Source organism: Phaeoacremonium minimum, assembly GCF_000392275.1.
Source record: "Phaeoacremonium minimum UCRPA7 unplaced genomic scaffold PA7_03_scaffold_479, whole genome shotgun sequence".
NCBI classification, from domain to species: domain Eukaryota; kingdom Fungi; phylum Ascomycota; class Sordariomycetes; order Togniniales; family Togniniaceae; genus Phaeoacremonium; species Phaeoacremonium minimum.
In genome coordinates, this window is record NW_006921381.1 from 155,898 (window position 1) to 171,970 (window position 16,073).

General features: G+C 53.6%; 5 protein-coding genes across 5 annotated transcripts; 3 read left to right on the forward strand and 2 right to left on the reverse strand.

Annotated features, from left to right (window-relative positions):
* Positions 1-1,120: 1,120 nt before the first annotated feature.
* UCRPA7_6535 (putative m protein repeat protein) lies at positions 1,121-2,868 on the reverse strand (the record flags this gene model as incomplete). Its single annotated transcript, XM_007919072.1, has 3 exons — positions 1,121-1,495; positions 1,850-2,050; positions 2,101-2,868. 3 exons carry the CDS (start codon positions 2,866-2,868, stop codon positions 1,121-1,123), a joined length of 1,344 nt encoding a protein of 447 aa, XP_007917263.1.
* Positions 2,869-6,973: 4,105 nt separating this feature from the next.
* Positions 6,974-7,458, forward strand: UCRPA7_6536 (putative prefoldin subunit protein; the record flags this gene model as incomplete). The annotated part of the gene is made up of 2 exons (XM_007919073.1): positions 6,974-7,218; positions 7,287-7,458. The coding sequence occupies 2 exons, from the start codon at positions 6,974-6,976 to the stop codon at positions 7,456-7,458; spliced, it is 417 nt and encodes a 138-aa protein (XP_007917264.1).
* A 1,963-nt stretch (positions 7,459-9,421) lies between these two features.
* UCRPA7_6537 (hypothetical protein) lies at positions 9,422-10,690 on the forward strand (the record flags this gene model as incomplete). Its single annotated transcript, XM_007919074.1, has 2 exons — positions 9,422-10,408; positions 10,460-10,690. 2 exons carry the CDS (start codon positions 9,422-9,424, stop codon positions 10,688-10,690), a joined length of 1,218 nt encoding a protein of 405 aa, XP_007917265.1.
* Positions 10,691-10,984: 294 nt separating this feature from the next.
* On the reverse strand, positions 10,985-12,037 carry UCRPA7_6538 (putative solute carrier family 25 member 38 protein; the record flags this gene model as incomplete). The annotated part of the gene is made up of 2 exons (XM_007919075.1): positions 10,985-11,934; positions 12,001-12,037. 2 exons carry the CDS (start codon positions 12,035-12,037, stop codon positions 10,985-10,987), a joined length of 987 nt encoding a protein of 328 aa, XP_007917266.1.
* Positions 12,038-14,826: 2,789 nt separating this feature from the next.
* UCRPA7_6539 (putative transmembrane protein 56 protein) lies at positions 14,827-15,929 on the forward strand (the record flags this gene model as incomplete). Its single annotated transcript, XM_007919076.1, has 2 exons — positions 14,827-15,306; positions 15,357-15,929. 2 exons carry the CDS (start codon positions 14,827-14,829, stop codon positions 15,927-15,929), a joined length of 1,053 nt encoding a protein of 350 aa, XP_007917267.1.
* Positions 15,930-16,073: the final 144 nt, after the last annotated feature.

Consider the following 16,073-nt stretch of genomic DNA (forward strand, 5'->3'; position numbering starts at 1 on the left):
GCAGAGATGGCAGGGGTAAGCTGGCCCAAGCGAGGCCATATATGCGAGAAACATGGCTCACAAGTTTACTCGCAGTATCGACGGTTGAGTCGCTTTTGAATGTGAGGGACACTGATTCTGGAGTTAAAATTTGTTTGGACCGAGCTAAGAGCATTCAGGCCGATCCGAAACTCGCGAAGCTCAAGGATGATGACGGACGTTTACCGATTCATTGGGCATGCTCTGCTAATCAGCTGGAAATTGTGCTCCTGCTAGCTGCGCAGAAAGGCTTTGATTTAGATGTTCAGGTTAGTTTGTCGCATGGCAGACAGCGGTGATAATATTCTGACTTCCTTCAAAGGATGATATGGGTTGGACACCGTTGATGATCGCTGCAAGCGTCAAGGACAGCGAGAAACTCGTGGAGTATCTGCTTAGCAAGGGTGCAGACGTGAATGAAAAGAGTAAGTGCCGTCACACACTGTTACAAGCCAATATAACTTGGAACAATGGCTGACAACCAAGTAGACAATGCCGGCCAGGTAAGAAGGCCCTTGGGATTTCAGGGGTTCATGTATGCTGGAGAAGCTCGCTAACCTCTAGGCAGACGGTCCTGCACTTCGTAGCTTCAAAGAACAACATCGACATAGCTCGAAGGTTATTTGAAAACAAACCACCAGTATCAGCCAGAGTCCGTGACAGGCGCGGCCAATACGCACTTCACAGAGCTGCAGCGGTGGGCTCAGTTCCGATGGTTAACCTCCTGCTCAAAAATAAGAGCCCTCTGGATGCTACTGATAGCGCTGGCCAAACAGCGCTCCATCACGCAATTGCGGAGGGACACGGTAGGCATTATACCTTTAGACCATCTCATTAGTACTAAACAAGATGTAGGAGACACAGCTGTTGCATTGTTGAAGGCTGGAGCAGCAACGGATAAGAAGGACGCAGATGGAAACTTAGCATTAGATCTTGCACCAGACAGAGAAGTGCGGAAGTATATAGAGCGGATGGCAGAAAACGAAGGCATTGAGCTATCATAGGAAGGGAGCTACGGACGGCATAGCACGGTATAGCATCTTTTATGACTGAATGTGAAAGGTTTAAGCATATTTTGTATTACAAAGTGATATGGTAAGATCTACTTGATCGTCCTTTCAACTAGATCTCTATACATTGCCTTGACGTCCTCCACGTCAGACTTCAACTCTTCCACAAGCTCGCTCTTCTCCCCAAGCAACTCTAGGGTCGTCTCATAGCGCCCGTTGACTTCGGCAACTTGCGCCTCAAGATCCGCAACCTTCTGCAAGGCTGACTTTCCGGACTCTGCTTCTCGCATAAGCGCAACGATTTCTGCCCGGGCCTCATCTCGCTGCTTTGATATTCTTGCTAATTCTTCTTTGGTTGCGACCTTCTCAGTCTCAAGCCGTCGAATGGCAGCGCTCATCCTCTCGACTAATTGGACCGATGGGCCAGCAGCGACAGTAGAAACGGACACCATGTCTTGGACTATCTGCTGCGGTGACGAAGTAGTTTCTATGTCAAATGCGTCTTCTTTATCAACAGGATTGGTTGATGGTGTTGGTAGGCTCTCCATGGTAGGACTGAACAGACCTGGTGATGTAGCTGAATGGCTTCCAGGAATGGAAGGTCGGCTTAAAGGCTGAGCTGATGGGCGACGCGAGAACCTCTCCCCAGCATCTCCATTACTTGATGGCGCGGAGGCTTTGCGTAGCTTATTAGACAGGGACCCGAAGCCCAGTAGGTCGGAACTAAGTGTTCTCTGAGGTGCGGAAAGAAGGGGAGACTCAGGTCGACTATTTGACTTGAAATGTTCCTCGAGCCATGTCCCACGGCGATCGTGATCTACTTGGTTGCTCTTCTCTTCTTTCCAGGAGGCCTTTTGTTTCTCGAAATCAGCTTTTGCCTCTTGTAATGCAGCTTCAGCTTCCTCGGCACGCTTCCTCAGGGATTCTATTTGTGTCTGGTACGCCTTGGCATCGTCCTCGAGTGAGGGTAGCTTGGTTCTGGTTTCCTCCAGCTCTTCCTCTTGTCGTTTAGCACGCTTAGCCTACACATAATTAGCACGATAAATTGTTAAAGAACCACCGCGGTACTTACAGCTTCTCGAGCCTTCTTCCGGACATCAGACTCGCGTTGCTGTGCCTCGTCTCTCTCCTTCTCAAGATTTGTGATGCGAGCGAGAAGTGTTGTCTCGATTCCCTGCCAATTTTCGCTTGCAATGGCATACTGAGACTGCAACGTCTCTATTTGACGAAGGAGTTTCGCTTGAGAATCGCCAATCGCGCCTGAGGATGCCTCCTCAGCGCGTACGCGCATAGCTTCAAGTTTGCTCTCCATGATCTGAATCTCCGCCTTCAGTTCGATCTCCACAGCCTTGGCCCGCTCGGCTGCTCTCTCGGCTTTCTCTTTCAACTCAGTGGCTTGGGTCTTAGCTCGGTCTGCTACAAGGTTCTTCTCAACCTTGAGATCAGAAACCTGCTCTTCCAGATCTCTAGCTCGCTTGCGCTCCTTGTCGAGAGCCTCGTCATTGATTTTTGTCGCCAATGCCTCCTTCTCTTGTGCAGCCTTCTGTAATTGCGACTTCAAGTCGGCAATTGTTCGATCCTTGGCAGCTCCCTCGGACTTCAATGCATCAATATCCTTTTGTGACTGTCCAATGCGTTTATGTAGTTCTTGCTGATACTTCTCCAAATCGTCTGCTCGCCGTGACTGCCTTCGTGCATTATCGAGGTCCGCCTCGAGCTTCCCACGTGATGTCTTGACATTACTGAGCTCCTTCTCATTTTCGGTGATCTTTGTGCGTAGGCCCTTGATGACAGTCCTCAGCTTTTGTTCTGTACTCATGAGATTCTTGCCCTCTTCCATAAGCAAAGCTATCTGCTGGTCTTTCTCCGCGAGCTTCTTCTCCACACTACCAGCCGGGGCCGCTTGGGCCTCCTTTCTCGCAGACTCAGTCGTCTCCCGTGACAGGTATTGTAGTTTAGACTGCAAAGCATCTATTTGTTCAACGTAGGCGTGTGTTTCTTCCTGATACTGTAATTGGGCAGCTTCAAGTGCCGCCTCTAGCTGTTTGATGCGATCTTCTTGTAGGCCAGCAACAGGAACAGATACTGCTTCTTTAGTAATTGAATCCGAGGCAGCACTGTCGCTACCCTCAGGCGGCGCGTTTGGAGTGGCAACAATAGGAGAAGCTATTGAGTCTGCAGGGGCTTCTGAAACTCCTGCATCTTCCGCCGGCTTGTCTCCTTCGACTTCGACAGATTCTCTGGCAGAGGGGACATCCTCAGATAGCCGCACTGGGATGTCTTGCGACACTCGTGGCGATTCTGTAGATTTGACAGCTAGGCTTGTGGCATCTGTGACTTCAGACGATGGCCGGCTAATAGCATCTAGACTCGGGCGAGGGCTTGTCGTCGGCGTGAGTTTGGATGGTGATTCAGGGGGTTTCTGGCCAGCTTGCTTGGCTGCGACGGCTCTTGCGAGTCTTTCTTGCAATCGGTCATTCGTTCTGTTTCGGGAATCGGATCTTGGCGGACCTGAGTGAATAGCCTATTAGCTATCGAAGGTGCGCAAAACATTCGGGAATACGAACCGGAGCCTGCTTTTGACGACTGCGCAGGAGCTGGACCTGTCGGGCTTGGAGTTGGCTTCGAGCCGGGCTTGTTAGGCTCTTCCTCGGCCAAGATCGTGTCAAGCCGGGCTTCCACTCCGGCGACGGCCTGCGACAGGAAATTGCCCCATCTCGACTTGTTTCCTTGCGCCGCCATGGCTCTCAGACTAGCAGGTTATCAGATGGCGTGGCCATCCAGTTGCGGGAGAGGTTGTAACGAGCGACGGCAGCCTTGCGTGGCCGGGATGGCTTATAAGGTTTGCATCTGGCCGAGATGTGGTGGAAGTGTCGTCGCGTCGTCTCGGGAAGCTGGTGTGAGCAATTATAAGAGTCAGGAGCAGTGACACAGCCGCTTGCTGCTCAAGTGAGACGGGGAGCTGCCGAGACGTGTCTTTCTTCAGGTTGCGGTTCACTGCAGCACGGCCCCCTGGTGTTGAGCGAGTGTTGTAATAACGTACGTGTAAGGACTGTGATCTTGGTAAGTATTTCCAGCTCGGCTACAATTGACCCCCGTATTACGTTGCCTGAGCCTTCGGGGGTGTTGCGACAGAGCGCCTCACTGTGGCGCATGAGATGCACGGACGCAACACCACCTGGCAAGCCTGGGAGCCTGGGCACACCCTCCCAGGGTTTAGCGGTTTGTTGCGCCGTCTTTGGCCTAGGATCTTCCCATGGTGCCCCGCAAGTCGTCACCGTTTACTAAGCGCCACATCCGTGGTTCCAGTGCCGTCCTATCCATTACAGAGCCTCTTCACTCTCGTCAAAGGTGAGTCTTTAAGCAGTCCCGGAAGCTGTTTGAAGACCATAGGAATTATGCCATCTATGTGTGTACCTAGTGTTGGAGGCTGGAGATTCGAGCTGACTATCAATTGAGCCTGTGGGCCGATGTACAAGGGCTAGAAATATGTTGACAATGGAGTGTACTACTTGCTTTTCACATGTCCGGACATTCCAAGAAATGCCCGGGAACACCGGAGGCCGGCAGCAAATGTGACGATACTATTTAGTAAACCTCCACCACCCTCTTGCTATTTGAAGACTGACATCTTGGCTGCACGCCTCTTGCTGAAGATCCTGGCGGAAGCTAATGCGTCCACGGGACTTCTGCAGCTAAAGAAACAGCTCCGGTGTCGTGACGTACCACCCAATCGCCGCCGCATCTTGCCTACCGTGGTCTGTCTTTGACCGTGCCTCGGGAAGGGAATCCAATCTGGCTAGCCACCCAGGCTCTCCACTAACCTTGCCACACGTTTATATCCCACGATAATCCCTCGAAATCCTGCTCCTGCTCGGATGCGGCTCAAGAAACTTCAAGACCTCGTGCAGCTTGAGCGGGGCTATCTGGGGCATCACTTACGTACGCCAAACAAACCTGCACAAAGATCTTGAACTGACGCATTGTCCAGATATTCACTTCATCATATCAAGTCATTGGTGAACAGGCTCTTCAAGCATGTCGTCGCCATTTCAAATACCCTATCGGGAGGCCCGTGATGGCATTTGGGGCGAGCAAACCTCCACTTTGAACTGGTGTGAAGAGGTGAGAAGAGCCTCCCTATAACTCATCGTGGGCTCAAGGATTGCTGACACGGACAGGACTATAACATCACGCCGTATTGTGCCGAGCTTGTCAACACATTGACGAACTTGATCTTCATGTATCTCGGCTTCAAGGGTATTCGGAATTGCATCTTGTACGGACATCCACCAGTCTTCATTGTTGCGTACATAGGGTATTTGTTCGTTGGCTTCGGCTCCATGGCTTTTCACTCTACCCTGAAATGTGCGTGAGATACCCATTTTGCATCATTGGCCAGGTCAATTGACATTCCAAATAGATTCTATGCAACTTGCCGACGAGTTGCCCATGATATACACAACCTATATCATGACCTTTGCCACCTTTTCGTACTCAAAGTCTCCGCGATTCGCCTTTCTGGTTGGCCTAGGCTTGTTCTCCCTGGCGCTGTTCATTACTGTGAGTACCTTCAACTCTTGACTCTGCGCAATCCTGGTGTTCTTAGCCCTCCAATAGAGCGCCTGCTAACCGGCGGAAGGCTTACTACCACTTGTCGAAGAACCCTGTGTTCCACCAGGTGGCTTTTGCTAGCACGACCGCCGCTACGGTGTTTCGCGGAATGTACATTATGGAAGCACAGCTTCGGCCAGCTATTCGGAAGCGAAGCCAAGACACGGCGCACGCGGATAAGTTGATGAAGCAGATGTGGATGTTGGCAGCGACTGGTGAGCGAACCACCTACTATTCGTTATGAGATTGGGCCAGTCTCAGAATTGCTGATTTTGTATACCTATAGGAATCTCGGCATTTCTCATAGGCTTTGGCATCTGGAACTTGGACAACATCTACTGCCACCACCTACGAAGAATGCGAGACTATATCATGCTTCCGTGGGCAATCGTGCTAGAAGGCCATGGGTGGTGGCATCTGTTCACCGGCCTAGGCGGTATGTCTTAGCCAGTATCCTACAGTATCGCTTCATATCGTGATTAAGCTAACATCTTTATTTTTTTATTAGCATATTACTTCATCGTGTGGAGGATATGGCTGGAGAAGTGCCTTGATGGCAGCGAGCATGACTTCACACTGGTCTGGCCGTCCCCACTCACGTCAGTACCGGAGGTTGTTCCCGTTGAGGCAACATCTTCGAGTAATGGCGTCAAGTCTCCCACCAAGAAAGTTCAATGATGCGCCAAAGGGTCACTCGATAGCATGAGTAGAGGAGACGGCCTGGTCAATACTTTGTAAGATCTGGGAAGCAATGGAGATATTCCCCCCCCCATATGTAGAGCATATTACTGAAAAGGCTGGAAGGCGCATAGAATATTATGTACAAGCATATGTTTCGTCTAAATAATGTAAATCTAGAGGAGTTAAATACGTAATATGTTTTCTTCCAAGTACAAGTGAAGCGGGAACATGAGAATGCCTCAAGAGACTTTGGTCGCACTGTAGAGCTATGTAGATAAATTGAGCCCTCAAAAGCCTTGCACGTGAAGACACACGTGCAAAATAATATAGACTTGATCAATGACCGCCAAGGATATCATATGAATGATTATTGGACTCTAAAGAGTTAAATTTGGTGTAAGAAATGGTGCTGTTCAACTATCTTATTCGCTGTGGCGCTGCTACCGGGGAAGTTACACTGTGTGTGGAGCATCTTCTGCCAGTGGCATCGATAGCGTTTTGTAGCGGGAGGACGACTTCATCCGTCAACTCTCATCATCAATCAGGCAGCGACATCAGGCCTTATACCGTCTCGTCGCCAACACGAAAACATCAACTGTTGTTTTAAGGGGATAATAGATCTACCGCACCCGCAGAGATGTCGATATCAAATGAGGCGCTGCAAAAGGTATCGAATCCCCTTCTCTCACACCCAGTCGCCACAAGAAGAGTTACTCACACAACCACAGCTGGTGAGGGAGATCGAGACACAAGCGATTCAGGCACAGCAGCAGATTAGTCTCGTCCGAACACAGCTGGGCTCCAAGCAGCGGGAGATGCGCCTGGCACAGCTGACCAAGAGCGAGTTGTCGTCTCTACCCCCTGAGACGCCAATCTACGAGGGTGTCGGTAAGATGTGAGTTGAAACATAGCGCGCGCTTCCCACGAATGAAATTCGAGCAAGGGGCTAAACCCAGCGTCTAGGTTTGTGTCGGTACCTGCGCCGGCCATGAAAGACAAGCTGGATTCACAGATGAAGGAGATTGAGACGGACGTGGAAGGTCTCGGGAAGAAGCTGCACTACCTGGAGACGACGGCAAAGAACAGCCAGAACCACATCGAGGCCATGCTTAGGCGCGGCGGTGATGCCAGCTGATCAAGTTCCTCTCCTCGACGACGGGTTTGCACTCGGTCAAAAATGGCAGGCTTCGCCAGCGTAGTATGGATCGGGCCGCATAAACGTGCCAGTGAAGCGAAAGCCAACGAAGGTGATCAACAGTATCACACCTACGGCGCAGCACATACTTTGCCGTCTTGAAACGCGTATTGCGTTTCTTGGAACACACACTCTCGATCCTACGAGCAGCTCGGCAGGGATTTACAAATGTAGGATGGTATCAAGCGTCATATCAACGACTGTTAATTTCATCAACGAAGGCCAAATGCGCCTGACATTACCTACATACCAAGACCTAAGTCGCTCTTCCTAATGTGACAACCGGCCGCATGCTCCTACAGTAAAGCGGCCTCTATAGTGGGCCGGGATGGTTTCGTTTGCCGCCGGAACCAACCTTAACCAGCGGCTATTACGCCGTTGAGGCGCTGGGTCTTACTACCTAAGGTATGAACGATGTAAGAGCCTCAGCAATCCTGCGGCAAGTGGAACGCTTCGCCTGATCGTATCTACACAGCATTTGACTTGGAACGGCGTTGAGTGGACGACCTTCTCCCTTCACAAGCGTTCGAACTCGTGGAATATTACCTGCTGCTGCCCAATGCAGCTAACCTTGTCTAATGCAGCAATGGTGTGCGGCACGCACGTCTCTGCGAAGTCGCTTCGGACAGGCCGCGCCAGCCAACCCCGCTACGTTTACAATCAGCCCTACCCACCCACCATTACCAGCGCACCAGCAGCGAGCACCGACTGCAACCTCATGGAGGGGCAGTCTCTCCCAGCGAATAACGCGATATGCCCCTCGAAGGAGAGGGCATTGCTCCCAATGATTTACTTCACTCTCCTGATGCTCGTGCCAGACAGCCAGCCTCAAGCCGGCCCAGAATGAAAGCCTCCCCCCTCTTCCCGGCCTGGTCCAATACCATGGGCCCTAGGGAGCAGCCGGGTGGCTGTGGGCAAGGGGCTTCCTAGTTCGATCGGTTTCTAATTATGATCGGTGGGACACACTGGGAACGAAGGATCTCAGCTGGCTTTCAGCCCCTCCCTCCCCTCCAGCATTTTCCCTCGGCCTCTGAATGGAGAATGGGAAGTCAATGCCCGGGCATCCCATGTTGGCCCTTCTCCGTTGTACCTCGTTGCGTGCTTTGCTGCCGTATTTTGGCCCCCAACCTCCAATCACTCCCCTTTGCAATCTTAGCATCATGCCGTTTGTCAGCTTCTTGCTCCACCGACAGCAGCCACACGGCTCGAGGAGCATGTTGTCTCTGGCCTCTCTGGGCGGGAGAGAAGACCTCTTGAGCCGGTACCGACTGGGCCAGTCTCTGCGTGGCCGCTCGTCGTGCTTCATACACTGTACCAGTAGTGTAGTACCTCGTCTCTGCTTCCCCTCCTGGTCGAATAGGACATCGGACATCCCTGCTCCCCATCTATCATCTCTCGCGCACCCTACCCAAGCAGTGCTAAGCCGGCACCCCAGTGGCACATGCCGCATTAACCTACCTACCATGCACTACTCTCGCAGGAGGTGGTTGGGTGTCAGAAAGTGACTTGCGGCTTAGTACATTGTATGACAGTACCAATACCCCTTCGGACCTCATTGCTCGACTGGGTAGCGGTGGGACGGCTTGGGTGCTCTGCTCTGCTTCTGCTCTGACCGCCGCCCACAAGCTCAGTCCAGCCGAATAAATGGGCGGGCACACCCACCCCCGCTCCCCCTCGCTGACATGCGCTTCTGACTTTTGGGAAACGCCTTCTTATCGGTCAGCGGACTACCTGACAACCACTGTGCTTTGTCTGGTGATTCATTTACACGCTTCAGAGGGGACATCAAAGTCAGTCGAGAGAGCGAGACAGGGTTCAGCCTCCGAGACAGAGCGAGCTCTTGTCTGAGATCCAGCAACACCACGAGTCACCAACCCTTAACTACTCTCCCATCGTTGCCAACATGAGCAGCTACTACTCCTCGGACGACGAGGTGGACGTGCGCATACGCCACCGCCGTGAGCCGTCGCCGTCGCCCGTCCACTACGTCCAAGCGGTCCGCCCGCCCCGGCCGCGCAGCTACTATGCCACCGGCCCCAGCTACCTGATGCCCGAGCAGACCATGGTGACGACCCGGACCCGGTCACGCTCCCGCGAGCGCCGCTCGAGCCCGCCCCACGCCGTGGCGGCGCCTCCGCCGGCCCCCGTCATCATCAACAACCGCATCTACAACGAGCACTCGTCCGACGAGGAGGACGGCGGCCGGCTCGTCCTGCGCGGCCGCTCCCACTCCAAGGTCCGCTCCCGCGCCGGCTCCAGCGACTACATGACCCGCGAGGACTATGAGCTCGAGCGCACCCGCCGGGAGCTGGAGGAGCTCAAGCTCAAGCAGCGCAGCGCCCACAACGACAGCGAGGTCTACGAGCTGAAGCGCGCCCGGCGCGAGCTGGAGGAGCTGCGCGCGCAGCAGGAGCGGGACCGCGAGTCGCGGCGCACCGCCAAGGAGTACCGCGAGGAGGCCGAGCTCAAGGCCGCCAAGCGCGAGCTGGACGAGATCAAGCGCAAGGAGGAGCTGGAGGCCGAGGAGAAGCGCATCAAGAAGGAGATGGAGCTGAAGCGGCTCGAGGAGGAGCGGCGCGCGCACGAGGAGAAGAAGCGCCGCGAGAAGGAAGCCGAGGAGGCCGTCGAGCGATATAAGCAGAAGGAGGCCGAGCGCCGCGAGAAGGAGAAGAAGGAGAAGGAGCAGGCCGAGAAGGAGTACCAGCGTCGCCTCCAGGAGGATCTGATCCACGCTGGTGTCGACGAGAAGGACATTGCGGCTATCATCAAGAAGGAGAAGGTCAAGGCCGAAAAGCAAATTGCCGAGCGGCCAACATATACCCGCATGGCAAGAAGGCACCTCTCCATTGAGACCCTGCGAGTCTACGGCATTGATTTTGACTATGATACGGTAAGTCGAGCCGATGTGTCAGTAGGAGAGCATGAAACTGACTTTATCCAGGATCCAAACTATGTCCTGATCAAGCGCTGGGTCCCTGAAGCTGAGCAGGACGTTCTGTGGAAGCATACCAGGGTCATCCGAGAGAAGAGAGACTCCAAGCTGCTGCTGACGATTGAAGACAAGCCGAAGCACCACCACGGCGGCGACTCCAATTTCGAATGGGTCAGAAAGAAGGAGCGCAGGCGAAGCAAGTCTCCTGGCCTGTTGATGTACCTGGCTGGCGCCAAATAAGCAGAAAGTTACATGCAGCTTGGAAACTCACCACTCTTCAGTTTTCCAATTAGGGGTAGGACCGCCCTTTGGGGCCTTAGAAGTTGGATCTCTCTTAAGAAGATACGCCGAAGTGAAGGATTGGAAAACTGCGCGGGAGGAACAGGTGTGGGGAAGAATGAGAAACAGGAAACGAGCCATGACAATCGATGATGATGTGAATTAGGATTGGGTCTTTTTTTGAGCCGAGATTCCCTTCCAAAGCTCAACATTAGGTATAAAGCTGCTTCGCCCCTTTTGTTAAGACAATTCAAGTTATAGTACACGTTCGCCCCTCTTGGCGGTAGAGCTCCAGGTGATTTCGGCGCGCCGTATCAGCTCCTCGTAGACCGTCCACGCGAGCGCCGAGCTGAGTGCCTTGCGGCTCATTCTCAGCGCCAGTCCATCAAACAGCGAGCGCACGCCTTCTTCTGTGACCATCCTGCGCGCGGCGACGAGCGAGTTGCGGTAGACGCCCGGCTGGAGCTGTATCCGCGTCTTGACCGCGTCGAAGGGGTTCGATATCGCTGAGCATGCGGCCGCCGAGACGACGCCCGACGTGAAATTGATCGTGGCGGCCGTCGACACGCCCATGCGCCCATGCGCTCCTCCGTCCTCTGCTTGGGGTGTTCCGTACAGCGCGCTGAGCCTCTTCTTTGACTGCTCGTAGAACAGAACATATAGACCTGCGTATGGCGCGTCACGAATCGCCGTTGCTCCAAATCCGGAAAAGAATCCGCGTAGGCCCTCTGTCGCCCTTATGTCCCGCGCTGCGCCGGCAATAGAGTTGTAAGAGTAGAGGTTCGACTCGTATCGCACCTTGATGATCGTCAGGGGCATGAGGATGAAGCCCGCAAACGTCCGCGCTACAGCGCCAGCTAGCAGATTGCCCGTGTTGGAGAGCTTGACTAGCGACGACGAATGGCCGCTGCCTGCCGTCCCTACCTGGGGCACATCAGCGGCGAGGATAGGGATCCGGCTAACATTATTGCGGATCGCATTCAGACTGGTGAAGTATATTGCGGACCCGAAACCGGTGCGTAGGGCAGAAGGTACGGCGCCACGCCACAGCGCCGGTATGAGCCGTGGGGATTGTCGGATCTCGCGGAGCGCAATCGTCAGGCTGTGGTGGCCGGACTGCTGGACGCGGGTCTTGAGGAGGTCGATGGGTTGCAGAAGCACTGCTGAAAAGAGACCGGAGCCGAGGCCTGCGACGAAGTGGAATGCTGTGTCGGATACATTAGCTGCCGTATTGATTTTATGTCAACGCTATAGGGGAGGTGCTGACATACTCGACTTGGAAACGGCTTTGCGAGAACCATCGGTCATTTCGTGGACTTTTGCGATGAGGAGGACCTATGGCCCGTAGCTAGGTGCAGCACGGGGAGTTGGTTTGGCTGGCAAGCATCAGAAGGAATGTTCTCCGGAACCGACCTCTCATAATTGAGGCTGTACTTGCTTTTTTCAATTGGGTTCGTCGTCTTGAGCCATGAGTCAAAGTAGATTCGGCGGACCGGCCGGGCGACTATGAGGTTGAGGGCGGAATGTGAAGTTTTGGGCTTTGACGGATGATGACGGCATTAGCTCTTGTCCCCTAGCTTCGAGTCACAGGGGTCAGTTTGGCAGCCACAATGGACACGCCGGGAGCACCCGAGTCATCAAATATACCTCCACCAAGACCGCAAGGGTTTTAATACTTATTAGTATTCGTAGTAGCTTTAAGATGGAATTATTTCCAGGAAGTGAATCTCTCTTTGAAACTTAATGCTTATAAGTCTGTGACTTGTTAAGGTGAAGAGAAACTCCAGTGTAATTGTATGTAGATTCCCGGTCACGCAAGACACCAGGGTATATGTAATGTAAGAAGCTGAAATCAGAATGCGGATTATCTCCTTTGGGCAGATCGTAAATGATGTCTATTTGACGGCTTTCTCCTTATGGTCGCCTACTATAGACTCCAAACGCCCTGCTAGAAGCTTATGTCTCTTCACAACCTCGACCCATTCCTCCTCGGCTTCGCTGCCAATATCAAGGCCACCTAAGAGTAAGCCAAAGTCCCCTCCTAAACGGCCAAGAGACCCTGCACAATACAGGACCTGCGTCAAAAGGCTGTCTCTTGAAGCCTGGTCTTTGACAGTAGGCAGGTATAGCCGTAAGGTCTCGAGAAGCATATCCACCAAATAGAGCGGAAAGGTTGAGAGGGCTGACGGCAGCGGTTCCAGAGGGTCTTTGGCGGTTGATGCATGATCTGGCTGAGCCGTCGCAGGGAAGATGCTCCTGAACATGGACACAATCGCGAAGCTCTGCTCTCGGAATATCTCAATGTACCGCTTGAGATACCTCTCCGTCTGCTGCCCTCCAGACCAGGCGTTCCCACTTCCCAAGGACTTTTGACGCGCCTTCTCCTGGTCGGCCAGGTCCCGCAGAGGTTCTAACGCGTTGAGAAGATTAACTAGAGTCGCTAATCTGCAAACAAGGAATAGAGCCCCCAAAACCCTCTCTTGAGTACCATGACCGTGGGTAGTAGAGCCTGCAGTTTCCAAGTCCGGCAGTACTCTGCGCAGCCAGCTGATGGTCCGCAGGGAGGCGGCGAGCTTTAGATTAGGAGCCTTTAGAGATAGAATAAGATTCGCCGCCATGGTGCGCATGGCTTCATCTGCCTGAGAAGATATCGATGTGACAAGCGGCGACTTTGGGTATAGTGAATGCAACCGCCGAATGTGGCCATTCAGATCCAGGGCGGAAGAGTAGTTGACCGGCGCTGTCGAGATGGCCGAGTTCAACAATGTCGGTAGCTCCAGAACGTCCACTAGACGCTCAACATTCCTGGATAGGAGGAGGGCCTTCTTTCTCCTTGCTAGGACATCATTCTCGGCGTTTTTGTTGTATGTCGTTGAGAAGCGGACGGCCTCATTGTCCAGCTTCGGGATTGCATTCCGTAGATCTGCAGTACTTGCTGCCAATGCCGGTAGGGTTGTATGTAGTGAAGAGTGATGTGAGGCAGATTCAATGATCGGCTTGTGAGACTTTTTGGAGAGAGACTGGAGAGAGATGAAGAGCGAGTGTGAGGATTGAGATAGAGCCTGCGGCTCAGTAGCCTCAAGTGCAGAGAGAGGCTGAGAGGCTAGCTTGGTCAAATAATCCAGCGAGCTCTGGTCTGGTGCTCCTTGAGCGAGATCTGCCCCGGCTGGCTGTGACCTGAGAAGGTCGTATAGCAAGTCTGCCATCTTGTGGGCTTGTCCTTCATCGCCGACCCCCTGAAGGGGAGTGAGATTCCCGTGTCCACGTGTCCGCGCCTCCGAGATGTTCAGGTAGCAGGCCGCATCACATGCCCTGAATGTCTGTCCAAGCCAACATGCCCGGGATTTAGTATAGCTGTCGTCTTACAGTCACCCTTTTGTAAGTTCGTTGCATGTCTCCTCTGTTGATATGAGTGTCGGCGTCGGGATATTTGAGCTCCAGCAGATAATTGATGTATGGCAGCGGTACAGAGCCCCACGAAGGCGGTACGGAGGTACAACGAGGAGCAAGAGGGCGCTAGAGCTAAGAAGTATTAGTGAGCCCCCCGCCAACTGCATCATCGCAGATCGTTTGCAGGTAGTCCAGGTGTAGGTAAGTTACCTAGTCTCGCTAGTGATACAGGCACGAGGGGGTGGGTAACGTTATTGTCCCAACAAAACCAGGGTCCAGTACACTTGGATTCGCTGCCTCGAAATGCCCTCCAGGTGACGACGGCACAGGACGGCTACCCGCCTAGGCTTGTCTCTCTTTGTCCTGGCTCAAGACTAGGCTTGCCTCCGTCTAGAACATACATCCTCCCACTTAACAGCTGAGCATTGCAGCCTCCCCGTCGTGAGCATCTTCACAACTCCCTGCCGTCGATTTCCCGGGGTCGCGTGCAAGTCCCAACGGATCTGGCTCCGAGTCTTCTGCCTCGGCGCATGCTTCTTAGGGCTGATACCGACTCCTCCACAGTTATTTAAGCCCTATCACCGCCCGGAGCCCGAGCTGACGCCTTGCCGGTAGCCTCCTCCTCGAGCTACAAGCTGAACGAGGACCGTCTCTTCACATTCCTGAGCTCTGTGAGGTCTCAAAGCTGCCAGGCACAAACCACAACTATGCGGGATCCTTTCTCCTTTCTTCAGATTCCGGCCCTGCGCCAGGCTGTCCAGCCCTACGCCGACAAGTACCATCTGCCTGTGCTGCCCCTCCACGTACACGAGGCCCTGGCTGCGGCACTCTTCTATACCTTCATCCACCTCGTCGTCTCGCCATGGATCTCCAAGAAGTACTTCGCCGCGTACTATCCCAAGTCCAGGGGAAAGAAGGCAAACTGGGACGCACACGTCGTGTCTTTGGTCCAGAGCACCCTGATCAACATCATTGCGCTGGGCTACATCTTCGCCGACCAGGAGCGGAAGAGCATGAACTGGATGGAAAGGATATGGGGTTACACGGGCGCCTCAGGATTTGTGCAATCTATGGCTGTGGGGTATTTCCTCTGGGACCTCATCACCACCCTGATCTTCATCGATGTCTTTGGCCTGGGTGTACTCGCCCATGCCGTGAGCGCCTTGACGGTGTACTCTTTTGGATATGTTCGTTTCCCCCTGGCTTTCCCTGACTGGACGTAACTAACTCTTGCCAGCGGCCGTTCCTTAACTACTACGGCAACATCTTCATCCTCTACGAGCTGTCCACACCGTTTCTCAACATCCACTGGTTCTTTGACAAGCTGAACATGACAGGTTCCAAGGCACAGCTCTACAATGGCATCACCCTGCTCTTCACCTTCTTCTCCTGCCGTCTCGTATTCGGCACCTACCAGTCAGCCTGGGTGTACTACGACATGTGGAGGGCCATGTACACCGCCCCGATCACCGAGTATACCTCGTTCACGCCGGCAGATGAGAAGCTTCCGGGCACGGAGGATATCATGGTCTTCTCCAAGGATGCCGATACGCTGCCCTTCTGGCTTGTGGCGACCTATGTCGGCAGCAACATCGTCCTCAACGGCCTGAACTGGCACTGGTTCTTCAAGATGATCAAGGCTGTGCGCAAGCGATTCGAGCCAGCGCAGGAGGATGGCAAGGAGAAGGTTGCTGTGAAGGGTGCTGCTACGACCGGCGCCCAGCTTCAGGAGAAGATCGAGGAGCTGCGCAGACGGAGGCTCTCTGTCACCGATATCGAGATTGACGATGATCTCGGAGAGATCGCGTGAACATGGCCGGCTGGGCGTGTCGATTTGGGCTGGTATCACACGAACAGGGGGGCCTTCTTTTGGGTACAGTGAATTACGCATATCGCATTGGGTTTGACAAGCATTTGCAAGACATTGGCGTCGGGGCTAGGTAGGGGCAGTTGC